This window comes from Narcine bancroftii, chromosome 2, assembly GCF_036971445.1.
Source record: "Narcine bancroftii isolate sNarBan1 chromosome 2, sNarBan1.hap1, whole genome shotgun sequence".
NCBI classification, from domain to species: Eukaryota; Metazoa; Chordata; class Chondrichthyes; order Torpediniformes; family Narcinidae; genus Narcine; species Narcine bancroftii.
In genome coordinates, this window is record NC_091470.1 from 355,774,204 (window position 1) to 355,789,193 (window position 14,990).

A 14,990-nucleotide genomic window follows, 5' to 3' on the forward strand; every position below is an offset into this window, starting at 1 on the left:
TTTAAAAAATATTATTGGGTGGCCCAGATGAGGTTTACTGCCTCATTCTTTGAGGGGGACGGTTTACCCTCCTGTGCACAAATTGGTCTGCACGTGGTAGGGCAGGAGATAGCAGGAGAAATTATTTACAAATGCAATGTCAAATTAATAATGCAAAAAACAGACAACCTGACACTAAAGCATCTAATCCGAACATGGCAAAAAAAAAACCAGATTATTGGGTTAGAAATAGGGTTGTCACCTAAAACGCCCCTAACCCAGAACAAATTAATCCCTATGACTATGGGTAACAAGAGCCTGGACACCTGGTGCAGAAAGGGATCAGGTGTATCGAGGACTGTATTAGAAGGGGCAGTTCATGTAATTCGAGCATTTAACCATATAACCACTTACAGCACAGAACAGGCCAGTTCAGCCCTACTAGTCCATGCCGTAACAAATCCCCACCCTCCTAGTCCCACTGACCAGCTCTCAGTCCATACCCCTCCAGTCCTCTCCTATCCATTTAAAAAGAAATTTGTCTTTTCAAACAAGACCTTCTGCTACCTTCAATTAAGATTTTTTTTTTGAGGGACAAATTATGTCTGTGTAGTGACATGGAGGCTCTAATTCGAAGGGGGCATCACATGCAAATTCATTTCAGCTATGTATCACCTGTTCCAAAATGAGAGCCGGAAACCAGGTCTCCATTAAGTAAGGCAGAGATGGGAGTCAGATTTAGGAACAACCATTCCTGAGCGATGCTGGTCCGACCTCTGCCAGGACAGCATGAAGGCGGTTATTAACGCCAGACATAGGCTGGTTCAGTACATCTTTTTGCACCAGCAATATAGACCTCATTCCACAAAAATTGCACAAGGTCAAATGAGAAATTTCCAAATTGTGTTTTAGATACAGTGTAGTGACAGGAACCTCTGTCCATTCAATGTGTCTATGCGCCAAGGTGAGACCCTTCTGGGTAGAATTAGGGGACATTTTAGAAAAAAATTACAGGGGTGGAGTATCTGCAGGACCCAGCCTTGGTCCTACTGGGGGATATTATGGACGCGAGTCCAAGATTGTCTAAAGATCAAATTCAATTCATGAAGGTTGCCTTGACAGTGGCCAGGAAATGCATAATGGTTACCTGGAAATTGGACTTTCAGCCAAGCAGAGTAAGATGGAACATGGAGATGCAGAGCTATGTGTCCCCTGGAGAAAATCACTTACAACTTAAAGAAGGAAATATGACACATTCGTTGAGACATGTTGAAATGCAGGTGTGATTAGCCTTTCCAAGGCCTTTCTCAATAAGAATTATGGAATCTCACAAGCCCTGAAATACTGAGAATGAGACGACAATTTGGAAATCCTGCCGGATCACCCTCTTTTTTTCTCCCCCTCATGCATTTGCATTGTTATTTTTAATAATTGATTTTTATGCTGTTACCTGGGTTGAAGTGGGAGAGAGGGTGAAGGGAGGACAGGGAAAGGTGGGAGGGGAGGAAGGAAAAAGAGAGGACTCAGCACACAGTGATCTGTCAAAGGGGAGGATTGTTCCCCTATAACACTTGGCTAATACGAGTCTATAAAACTATAAATAAAGTTTTCAAAAAAAAAAGCCTCTGATCCTGCCACATAAAGTGGTGCAAAGCCTTTAAGAGTATTTTCAAAGGATCACTTTCCAGGTCGTACTGTCAGTGGAAATGTCCCCACTTCATTCTGCTGCTGTACCTAGGTTGCCAAAGATGTGTCTGTGCGGCTGCACCATGAGCTGGAGAGTGTGGAGGAAAAGCGCGTCAATGTAGAAGATGAAAATGAATCCCTTCGACAAAGGCTTATTGAAGTCGAAATCTCCAAGCAAACCTTGCAGAATGAACTGGACCGGATCAAAGAGGTGAGCTGAGGGTTCTGAGCTTTTGCAGAGATTAGTCAGTTGCCACACTGCTCTTCTAAATTCCCCCTCCCCCCCCCACCCCCGATTTGCTTTGTAGGGGAGACTAGCTGTGTTTTCCTCTGTTGTGACTGTAACATTTCCACTGTGTCTGCCGAACTTTTGCAGCTTCATAGTCTGGAACTGTACTCGCTGGAATTTAGAAGAATGAGGGGATCTTATAGAAACGTTTAAATTTATGAATGGCATATATAAGGTAGAAATAGGTAAGTTGATTTCATTGTTAGGGGAGACCAGAACTAGGGGACATAGCCTCAAGATTCAGAGTAGTGGATTTAGGACGGAGATGAGGAGGAACTGCTTTTCCCAGAGGTGAATCTGTGGAATTTATTGCCCATTTAAGCAGCGGAAGCTACCTCAGTAAATACATTTAAACCAAGATTTTTTTTAACGGAGTAGGGGAATTAAGGGATATGGGGGAAAAGCAGGTAGGTGGAGATGAGCCTATCGTCAGATCAGCCTTGATCTCATTGATTGGTGGAGCAGGCTCCTATTTCTTTGTTCTTGTGTTCATAAGAAAGAGATTTTAGAAAGGTGGGGGAATAATAATTAGACCAACAGAGCAACATAGTGCGCTGTTGGTCTTTAAAGCTGAGTGAGCAACCAGCCACATCCTACCCAAAGCCATGTTGTTGATGTTTACGTGGTCCACGTGCCATAGAGGAAAGGTATTTTGACCTCTTCATTTAGTCACAGACAGTGGTGTTGGTGCACAGTGTTGCAGGTTCTTCTGAAGTCAAGTGGGAAGGGCCCAGTCTCATTTCCAAGGGGATAGCTAGATGATTTGACACCTGCTAACAATTTTTATTTCTATTTCAATGGGCCTCTCCAATATAGACTTTGTTTTGCTGAATCTCCCATGGAGCTTTGAATCAGCTCGTCTTCCGTCGGCAAATAGGTTGCAGAAAAAGAACTGTTTATTGGCCAAATGCAACCTTTACCAGCAGACAGCAGGTGTTAACAACCAGAATCTGTATCAAAATTTAAAGTCCTGAAACTCGGCGTTTTGCAGTAACATCATTGCCCAAATTCCCACAGATCCTGAAAAAGCTGAAATAATGTACTTAGCAGGTCAGTCAGTCAGCAAGTGTGGTGGGACAAGAAGAGGTCTTTGCATTTTTATCATACTCCACCTCGTATTCAGATAAATTGCGCATAAAATCTGAAAGATTATCACCATTTATTCCCATAGTTCACCATGCTGGATGAAGGATGTATTCTACCATCCAGTACGGTAAAAAAAAAAATGGTCAACATAGAATGTCGAAGGACATCGTTTTGAAGCCTAGTTGTATTTTAACATAATTCTGATTTTAATACACTGTCTGCATTTCTTTATTTCTGCTGTCAAGAGCCATCTCACACATTCAATGTTTATTCTTAGCAATTAATCATTTCAATTGGCCAAAATCCTGCCACAATGACTTGTTTTTCCAGATGTCTAGTCTGCTGTGTGTTGATAGAGCTCAGATCAGCCCTGCTCTTGAAAGATATGTGTTCTGTGGATTGGACACATCAGCCAGTAGTACTGGGCTGGTAGTTTTGTCACATTTAATTCAGCACTGCTGTTTAATGTCTGCACATTAAGCAAGCCTGCTGCGTCATTATACATCACAGAACTGTCAGAAATATGGTGATAAGGGGAAATGTAATGTTTGTTGTCACATCACTTCATGGGAGATACATTTTAAAGCCCCAGTCAGACAATAGAGGTCTCCACTCTTTTTCAACCTGATCGCTTGAAATGCTGCATCTAAAAAAAAACTGATGTTTTTGTCTTTTTCTCTTTTATAATTTCAATGGTAAAGTAAGTAAATCTTTCCTCACAGAGGAAATGCATTGTGTCCTAAATATTATGTACAGTTTTATACCTGAATTTCATAGAGCATGGAACAAACCAAGGTGGCATTCTAGGCTTGTGCAATTCGGCTGCATTTGGTTGATATTAGTTCATGTGCTTCCTCTCCATATATCTGTCCACTTCCCTTTTGAAAGACTTAATAGTTTCCTCTGGCAGCTTATTACAGATATACTGAAGTTCTAGTACAACTGGGCATCCAGAGCAATGCACAGGGTAACTGGGCGTCCAGAACAACGCACGGGGTAACTGGGCGTCCAGAACAACGCACGGGGTAACTGGGCGTCCAGAACAACGCACGGGGTAACTGGGCGTCCAGAACAACGCACGGGGTAACTGGGCGTCCAGAACAACGCACGGGGTAACTGGGCGTCCAGAACAACGCACGGGGTAACTGGGCGTCCAGAACAACGCACGGGGTAACTGGGCGTCCAGAACAACGCACGGGGTAACTGGGCGCCCAGAACAACGCACGGGGTAACTGGGCGCCCAGAACAACGCACGGGGTAACTGGGCGCCCAGAACAACGCACGGGGTAACTGGGCGCCCAGAACAACGCACGGGGTAACTGGGCGCCCAGAACAACGCACGGGGTAACTGGGCGCCCAGAACAACGCACGGGGTAACTGGGCGCCCAGAACAACGCACGGGGTAACTGGGCGCCCAGAACAACGCACGGGGTAACTGGGCGCCCAGAACAACGCACGGGGTAACTGGGCGCCCAGAACAACGCACGGGGTAACTGGGCGCCCAGAACAACGCACGGGGTAACTGGGCGCCCAGAACAACGCACGGGGTAACTGGGCGCCCAGAACAACGCACGGGGTAACTGGGCGCCCAGAACAACGCACGGGGTAACTGGGCGCCCAGAACTAGCTGCACGCTGGGTAACTGGGCGCCCAGAACTAGCTGCACGCTGGGTAACTGGGCGCCCAGAACTAGCTGCACGCTGGGTAACTGGGCGCCCAGAACTAGCTGCACGCTGGGTAACTGGGCGACCAGAACTAGCTGCACGCTGGGTAACTGGGCGACCAGAACTAGCTGCACGCTGGGTAACTGGGCGACCAGAACTAGCTGCACGCTGGGTAACTGGGCGACCAGAACTAGCTGCACGCTGGGTAACTGGGCGACCAGAACTAGCTGCACGCTGGGTAACTGGGCGACCAGAACTAGCTGCACGCTGGGTAACTGGGCGACCAGAACTAGCTGCACGCTGGGTAACTGGGCGACCAGAACTAGCTGCACGCTGGGTAACTGGGCGACCAGAACTAGCTGCACGCTGGGTAACTGGGCGACCAGAACTAGCTGCACGCTGGGTAACTGGGCGACCAGAACTAGCTGCACGCTGGGTAACTGGGCGACCAGAACTAGCTGCACGCTGGGTAACTGGGCGACCAGAACTAGCTGCACGCTGGGTAACTGGGCGACCAGAACTAGCTGCACGCTGGGTAACTGGGCGACCAGAACTAGCTGCACGCTGGGTAACTGGGCGACCAGAACTAGCTGCACGCTGGGTAACTGGGCGACCAGAACTAGCTGCACGCTGGGTAACTGGGCGACCAGAACTAGCTGCACGCTGGGTAACTGGGCGACCAGAACTAGCTGCACGCTGGGTAACTGGGCGACCAGAACTAGCTGCACGCTGGGTAACTGGGCGACCAGAACTAGCTGCACGCTGGGTAACTGGGCGACCAGAACTAGCTGCACGCTGGGTAACTGGGCGACCAGAACTAGCTGCACGCTGGGTAACTGGGCGACCAGAACTAGCTGCACGCTGGGTAACTGGGCGACCAGAACTAGCTGCACGCTGGGTAACTGGGCGACCAGAACTAGCTGCACGCTGGGTAACTGGGCGACCAGAACTAGCTGCACGCTGGGTAACTGGGCGACCAGAACTAGCTGCACGCTGGGTAACTGGGCGACCAGCCTTATAAGTTCAAGAAGCAATTCTAAAAGTTTTGTATGTTATATACAAAATAGTAAACCACTGTATTATTCATTAAACATTAAAATATTCCATAAAAGTGTGCCACATTTTTTCAAACAATTTCATTTTCCAAAATATTACATTTAATTTTCTTAAGGTTCAAGTATGATAAGATTTGGGTCATCCATATCACCACTTACAGCACAGAACAGGCCAGTTCAGCCCTACTAGTCCATGCTGTAACAAATTCCCACCCTCCTAGTCCCACTGACCAGCACCCGGTCCATACCCCTCCAGTCCTCTCCTCTCCATGTAACGATCCAGTCTATACTTAAATGTAACCAATGATCCCGCCTCAACCACGTCTGTCGGAAGCTCATTCCACATCCCTACCACCCTTTGCGTAAAGAAATTTCCCCTCATGTTCCCCTTATAATTTTCCCCCTTCAATCTTAAACCATGCCCTCTAGTTTGAATCTCCCCCACTCTTAATTGAAAAAGCCTATCCACATTTACTCTCTGTCCCTTTTAAAATCTTAAACACCTCTATCAAGTCCCCCCTCAATCTTCTACGCTCCAGAGAAAAAAGCCCTAATCTGCACAACCTTTCCCTGGAACACAAACCTTGAAATCCTGTCAACATTCTCGTGAACCTTCTCTGCACTCTTTCTATTTTGTTTATATCTTTCTTATAATTTGGTGACCAAAACTGTACACAGTACTCCAAATTTGGCCTCACCAATGCCTTGAACAATTTCATCATAACCTCCCTACTCTTGAATTCAATACTCCGATTTATGAAGGCCAACATTCCAAATGCCTTCTTCACCACACCATCTACCTGAGTATCAGCCTTGAGGGTACTATTTACCATCACTCCTAAATCCCTTTGTTGCTCTGCACATCTCAATAGCCTACCATTTAATGCATATGACCTATTAGATTTGCCTTTCCAAAATGTAACTCCTCACACTTATCGGTATTAAATTCCATCAGCCATTTCTCAGCCCACACCTCCAGCCTTCCTAAATCACCTTTTAATTTACGGTAATCTTCCTCACTGTCCACAACACCACCAATCTTTGTATCATCGGCAAACTTGCTTATCCAATTCTCCACCCCTACTTCCAGATCGTTAATATATATAACAAGCAATAGTGGACCCAGGACCGATCCCTGAGGAACTCCACTAGTCACTGGCCTCCAATTGGACAAACAATTTTCTACCAGTACTCTCTGACACCTCCCATCCAACCATTGCTGAATCCATTTCACTACCTCCTTATTTATACCTAATGCCTCCACCTTTTTTCCTAACTTCCTGTGGGGAACTTTGTCAAAAGCTTTACTAAAGTCTAAATAGACAAAATCCATAGCTTTCCCTTCATCAACCTTTTTTGTAACCCCCTCGAAAAACTCAATCAGGATTGTCAAGCATGATCTACCCCTGACAAAACCATGATGATTACTCCCTATCAATCCCTGTACCTCCAAATATTTGTAAATACCATCCCGCAGAACACTTTCCATCAACTTACCCACCACAGACGTCAGACTCACGGGCCTATAATTCCCAGGTTTACATTTGGACCCTTTCTTAAACAGCGGAACCACATGCGCCACCCTCCAACCCCATGACCAGTGACATCCTAAATATCTCTGTTAATGGCCCCACTATCTGTCCACAAGCCTCCTTGAGTGTCCTTGGGAATATTTTGTCCGGTCCCGGAGATTTATCCACCTTTATCTTTTTTAACACAGCCATCACTACCTCCTCGGTTATCCTTATATGCTTCATGACCTCCCCACTATTTTTCTTTACTTCAACTGGTTCAATATTTTTTCCCTAGTGAATACTGAGGCAAAGAAATCATTCAAAATTTCCCCAATTTCCTCCGACTTCTCACTCAGCCTACCTTCGCTATCTACAAGGGGTCCGATTTTATCCGTCACTAATCTTTTACTTTTAATGTACCTATAGAAACCCTTTAGATTTATTTTTACTCGGTCTGCCAAAGCCTCTTCGTGCCTTTTTTTGGCCTTTCTAATTTCTTTCTTAAGATTCCTTCTACACTCTTTGTAGTCCTCCTTCAAACTCTCAGCTCCTTGCTCTTTATACCTCTTGTACACCTCCCTTTTTCTCCTAACCAAATTTCCAATATTCCTTGAAAACCAAGCCTTTCCTTTGATCCTCACTGGGACATATCTACTCTGTACCCTCAAAATTTCTTTTTTGAATATCCTCCATTTTTCATTTACATCCTTACCTGAAAATATCCTGTCCCACTCAATACTCCCAATTGTGCATAACTGGGAGGGATATAGTCCTTCCATCTTAGCAAAATACATCTTCTAGCCATTAAAATGGCAAAAGCTATCACATGGCAATCCGACATCGACTGTTCCCTATCACCCCACCAAATAAATCTGAACGGGATGAGGTTGAATAGTAACTGAGAAAATATGGAAAAATGTATTAAAAATTTCCTTCCAATAATTGTCTAATGCTGAACAGAACCAAAGCATGAAATAAGGAAGAAATCCCATTACGACATCAGTCACCTGAAGGGTTGATATTAGAAAAAGTGTTGGCTAATTTATTTTTGGATGAATTTGCTCTATGTATGATCTTGAATTGAATAAGTGAATGATGTGCATAAATGGATGTGCACTTGGTCCGTATATCCTTGGAAAGAATAGTTCGTAAGTTGCTCTGCCAGCATTCTTAATTTTAGTCATACAACTGAATCCTATTAAACCCTTTGGACAAGGGTTTAACCGGAAAAAAAAAAAGTCAATAGAATTACTATCATGGGAGAACGGAAAATTAGTAACTTAGTTTCTCGGAAAATCTCTTAATTTGTTAATATCTAAAAAAAAATTAGGGAGATTAAATTTACATGGCAAATGCTCGAAAGTCAAAAAACAGCCGACTACAAACAAGTCAAAAAATGAAGTGATGCTCTTTTCTCTCCATTTATGAAAAATACCATCAAGCCAAGATGGAGGGGAAAAAGAAATTATTAATAATCACAGCAGATAAAGTGGAATTTTTCAGTTCCAAACAGCGCCCGAATTGAAACCAAAATCATAATCAATTTTTGACGACCGAGCTGAGCTGCCTATTAATTTATTCGGATTTACCAATGAAAATGGAAGGGAAGCACCAAGTAATGTAGACTTGCACTCATTCTTGCATACTGTTGTGTGGCAGTCAAATTAGCAGTAGAAGCGGGGTACCCAGCACCTCAAGCTTGCTCAGCCATTTAATAGGATCATGATTGAGCCCTCGTAACCTCAGCTCCACATTTCTAACAGTGACCTTTTGCTTCTATTTAAACATTTATCCACTTCAGCCAAAGCGATATTCTAAAACTTGCCATTCACCACTCTCTGAGGAAAAAAATTACAGACAATTGTGTTGCTTTGTGAGATAACCTCAGTGGGTACGAAAGGTTAGTGCAGTGGTTCTCAACCTTTTTCTTTCCACTCACATACCATTGGTAAGCAATCCCTGTGCCATCGGTGCTCTGTGATTAGTAAGGGATTGCTTACGGTGGTATGTGAGAGGAAGGGTAAGGTTGAGAATCACTGCTCGAGTCCCAATTGTTACTGAAATAATTTTTGCTTGAGAAAAATTGACCCATTTCACTTGGAGTTCTGAAACCGTGCACATAATGAGTCAATTAGGTATGATTAAAAGAGTGTTTTTCAAACTTTTTCTTTCCACCCACATCTTTCTTTCTTCTTTGGCTTGGCTTCGCGGACGAAGATTTATAGAGGGGGTAAATGTCCACGTCAGCTGCAGGCTCGTTTGTGGCTGACAAGTCTGATGCGGGACAGGCAGACACGGTTGCAGCGGTTGCAGGGGAAAATTGGTTGGTTGGGGTTGGGTGTTGGGTTTTTCCTCCTTTGCCTTTTGTCAGTGAGGTGGGCTCTGCGGTCTTCTTCAAAGGAGGTTGCTGCCCGCCAAACTGTGAGGCGCCAAGATGCACGGTTTGAGGCGATATCAGCCCCCTGGCGGTGGTCAGTGTGGCAGGCACCAAGAGATTTCTTTAGGCAGTCCTTGTACCTTTTCTTTGGTGCACCTCTGTCACGGTGGCCAGTGGAGAGCTCGCCATATAACACGATCTTGGGAAGGCGATGGTCCTCCATTCTGGAGACGTGACCCACTCAGCGCAGCTGGATCTTCAGCAGCGTGGACTCGATGCTGTCGACCTCTGCCATCTCGAGTACTTCGACGTTAGGGATGAAAGGGCTCCAATGAATGTTGAGGATGGAGCGGAGACAACGCTGGTGGAAGTGTTCTAGGAGCCGTAGGTGATGCCGGTAGAGGACCCATGATTCGGAGCCAAACAGGAGTGTAGGTATGACAACGGCTCTGTATATGCTTATCTTTGTGAGGTTTTTCAGTTGGTTGTTTTTCCAGACTCTTTTGTGTAGTCTTCCAAAGGTGCTATTTGCCTTGGCGAGTCTGTTGTCTATCTCATTGTCGATCTTTGCATCTGATGAAATTGTGCAGCCGAGATAGGTAAACTGGTTGACCGTTTTGAGTTTTGTGTGCCCGATGGAGATGTGGGGGGGCTGGTAGTCATGGTGGGGAGCTGGCTGATGGAGGACCTCCGTTTTCTTCAGGCTGACTTCCAGGCCAAACATTTTGGCAGTTTCCGCAAAACAGGACGTCAAGCGCTGAAGAGCTGGCTCTGAATGGGCAACTAAAGCGGCATCGTCTGCAAAGAGTAGTTCACGGACAAGTTGCTCTTGTGTCTTGGTGTGAGCTTGCAGGTGCCTCAGATTGAAGAGACTGCCATCCGTGCGGTACCGGATGTAAACAGCGTCTTCATTGTTGAGGTCTTTCAAGGCTTGGTTCAGCATCATGCTTTCAAACTTTTTCTTTCCACCCACATACCAATGCAAGCAATTCCTTACTAATCACAGAGCACCTATGGCATAAGGATTACTTAAAGTGGTATGTGAGTGGAAAGAAAAAGGTTGAGAACCACTGGGTTAGTGTGATACAGTGAGATGACATGGAAACAAGATGCCCATGATGAACAAGTTATCATCCTGCAAAGCTCCTGATAAAGTAACTCCTCCTCATCTACTCTGTCAAAACCTACCAGGACCTCTCGATGACTATCTCCTATTTCAATCAAGTCCCCCTGTCATATCTCTGAACTTGAGTGGATAAAGCCTTACAAGGACATAGTAAACTGCAGATGCTGGAAACTGAAGGTAAACACAATCTGCCGGAGGAACTCAGCAGGTCCCAATTAGCATCAGAGGGAGGAAAATAATGGTCAATGATAAAAATATTCATCTTCATTTCTCTTTCTACCATCCTCCCATCTCCACATTCTCGGTCTGGATGAAGGGTTTTGGCCCAAAATGTCAACCATTCTTTTTCTCCCACTGACTCTGCTCAACCCACTCAGTTCCCTCAGCAGATTGTGCTTGGATAAAGCCTTGACCATACAATCCACCAATTTCAGGCATTGATCTTACATTTTTTTTCCAGGATTGTTTTCAATACATTAATATCCTTGTGTAAATAAAAAGCAATACAAAGTACTTCTGACATTGTTTCAGTAATGTCCTATATAAACTGAACCATCAACCTCCCTATTTTTGTATTTAATTCCCCTATCAATAAATGGCAGCATTGCATTTGCCTTCCTAATTTCCTGTAGTACCTGTGTTCTAGGCTTTTGTAAGGGAACAACCTGATCCTCTGGAGCACAGAGTTTTGCAGTCTCTCACCACGCAGATAATAGGCTTATTTTTGCCCATGTATTTAGAATTCAATTTCTGCAAATTGTGGTAACAGATTGATTTTAAGATTAGATATCTCAATAAAACAATAATGTATGTGAATTTGAAATAGTTACCCTGAAATTGTTCAATGACTTTCAATTATTAGCTTGTCAGTGTACTTCACATGGAAGATAGAACATCACAGTGCAGGCCCTTTTGCCCACGATGTTATGCCGACCTACATAATTATTGAACAAATTCAACCTTTTCTACCTCATACCCATTACCCTCTATTTTTCTCACATCCACGTGCCTGTCTTTTACATGTCCCCATTGTCCTGGCCTCTACCACCACTCCTGACAATGCACTCTCTGTGTAAAATGACTTAACCCTGACATGTGCCTTAAACTTTCCTCCCCTCAGTTTGTACAGATGCCCTCTGGTGTTTGGTTCTCTCGCCTCAAGGAAAGGTGCTGGTTTCCACCCTATCTATGCCTCTCAAAATGTCTATTAAGTCACCTCTCATCCTTCTCCACTCCACCTGCACCATCTCCATAGCTTGCGCATCCTTCCTGTTATGAGATGACCAGAACTGAACAAGTTTTCCAAGTTTGGTCTAACCAGAGTTTTACAAAGCCGTAACGTTACCTCCTTTCTCTTGAACTCAATCCCTGACTAATGAAGTCTTGCATACGGTAGACTTTCTTAACTATCCTATCAACTTGCACAGCAACCTCAAGAGATCTCAGATTTTGGACCCCAAGGTTATACTGTTAAGAATACTGCGATCACCTTCAAGTTTGACCTTTCAAAATGCATTACCTCACACTTATTTGGATTGAACCCCATCTACCACTTTCCGGCCAACTCTGTGTCCTGTCTGCAGTATATTTTTAAAAATTTTAAATTTAGACATACAACATGGTAACAGGCCATTTTGGTTCATGAATCCATGCTGCTCTGTGTCCCCCAATTAACCTACAATCCCTCAGTATGTTTTTTGAATGGTGGGAGGAAACCGGAGACCCCAGAAAAAACCCATGTAGCCACAGGGAGAAAGTACAAACTCTTTACAGACAGTGCAGGATTTGAACCCCGGACCCTATTGCTGGTTCTGTCAAGGCTTTGCACTAATTGCTACGCCAACCGTGCCAATCCTGTCGCAATATACAATAACCTTCAGTGGTTTTCAAACTTTCCTTTCCACTCACATACCACTTTAAGTAATCCTTATGCCATAGGGGCTCTGTGATTAGTAAGGGATTGCTTAAGGTGGTTTGTAGGTGGAAAGAAAACGTTTGGAAAATCACTCTTTTAATGGTACCTAATTGACTTGTTATGTGCACGGTTTCATAACTCAAAGGAAATGGGCCAATGACAATTTTTCTCAAGCAAAATATTTCATTAACAGTTGGGCCTAGAGCAGTGATTCTCAACCTTTACCCCACTCACCTACCACCTTAAGTAATCCCTTACTAATCACAGAGCACCTCTGGCAAAGGGATTAATTAAGATGGTAGATGAGTGAAAAGAAAAAAAATTGAAAACTGTTTTTCTACACCGTCCACTACACCTCCAACCTTTGTGTCATCTGCACATCTGACAACTTCAGCATGAAGTCAAGTTTCTTGTCGTCTGATTGCACAAGTACAACCTGACGAAACAGCGTTCTCTGGTTCTTGGTGCTAAATACACAGATATAACACAAATACAGACAGGACAAGTATTCATATATATATATAAATAAGCATTGGTTCATGAATATGAGAGTCTCAGATAGCTAGTTTGAGCAGTTCTTTTGATCATTCTCACTGTACATGATGATACCTGATGAAGAAATTGTATTATTTTGCCTTATTGCTTTCATGTTTACTGATATCTCCTCCTTTGTTCTGGGACTTGCTGAAGGAATTGGTTTGCTTTGCTGTATTTTTTTCTTTGTTCATTTCTTTTCTTGATGGGTGAAAGTTCCTTTTCTTAACTTTTCAAAAGGGCATGAACTTGGAGAATAGTCTATGGTTATTATAATAGTCATGTATTAATGTACATATGGTGTGAGTTACTGAATTGCAGTGTTAAAATAACAGGATAATCAAAGAAATTTAGCTCCCTTAGGATTTAAACAAGGTCAAGCTATAAGCAGTTAACCTACTAAATGATAATTTCCTGAAATAATTCCCGAGAGAAGAGTTAGTTACAGGAATTTTTATAATTAAACTTACTGAGCTTGAATCGCAAGTATTGGCCCATTGCCTTTATTAAAATGGGAATGTTCCTGATAGCTATTGTTCTGCATCCATGTGTGGAGAGGTTGGAAAAAAATAGTTAGGGTTATTAAAATATGTCTCTATCCACCAAAGTAACTGCACATACAAAATCAGTAGACTTTTCTTGTAACTTTTGGTGGAAGTATGCTGCCCTCAACAAAGCATAGGTCCTAGATTGCAGAGAAACCTCCCAGGGACAGATGGTGTATATCCAATGGTATACAGGGAAACAAGGATCGAATCTCCAAATTTGTCAAAAAAGGTGAATGAATATGAGAGAGGTCCTATTTTATGGAAAACAGTCGATACAGTGTAGATCTCCAAGACAGATTGCTGTTACGAGCGAGTTCGTCACTGAATTATAATTGAGGAATTTTGGACTGTACTTAATTCAAGTTTATGAGAATGAGAAATTATCTCAGAAAACCATGTAAAATTCTGAGAACTCAACAGAGCAGATGCTGATAGATATTTCCATTAAGTTGAATATTTGAGAGGAATTCAGAGCCTCTGACCCTTTTCTTGAATCCAGACTATTTTGGTGGCCAGTCACGTTCAGCTTCTGGTCAATTGTAACTCCTCAACATGTTGATGGTGGATGATTGTCATGGGTAGGTGGATAGAGTATCCCTGGTTGGAGATGTTTTGGGCCAATGTTATCAGCCCTGGCCTGAATGAATGAGTAACAAAAAGTGATAAACCATGATAATTATGCCAGAACGTAGAGCATTACAGAAGGAACCAGGCCCTTCATGCAACCATCTACCACTCACATATGCCAATCTCATGTTATTCTCCTTATGTACTCATCAACTCACCCCACATTCTTTTACTCACCTGCCCATTACAGTGGGCAGATAACCTACCAACTGACAGGTCTTTAAGAGAAACCCCACATATACATGGGGAGAACATGTAAACTTAGATAGGATTAACCCTGGTTCAATGGGGCTTTGAGGCTTTGGAGTAGCTGGCCAAGTGAGAGGTTACAGGTAGAAAATAAATGGGAAGAAAATTAAGAGTGAAATGAGAAAACACTTTATTACATGTGGTAGGAGTCTCTACTGGCCGCACAGATGGAGGCAACTTTCACAGTAGCATTCAAACGGGAATATGGTGACCGTGACAGGGACCAACACTACAGCGTGACCGTGACAGGGACCAACACTACAGCGTGACCGTGACATGGACCAACACTGCAGCATGACCGTGACAGGGACCAACACTGCAGCGTGACCGTGACGGGACCA

At 43.8% G+C, this 14,990-nt stretch overlaps 1 protein-coding gene across 2 annotated transcripts in view; it reads left to right on the forward strand.

Moving 5' to 3' along the window:
• The window catches only part of LOC138755781 (microtubule cross-linking factor 1), a 238,847-nt gene that overhangs the window by 29,926 nt on the left and 193,931 nt on the right, over positions 1 to 14,990 (forward strand). For both annotated transcript variants that reach the window (XM_069922383.1, XM_069922384.1), the window contains exon 3: positions 1,718 to 1,876. In XM_069922383.1, the coding sequence (XP_069778484.1) occupies positions 1,718 to 1,876 (159 nt within the window). The remainder of the gene's footprint in view (positions 1 to 1,717; positions 1,877 to 14,990) is intronic.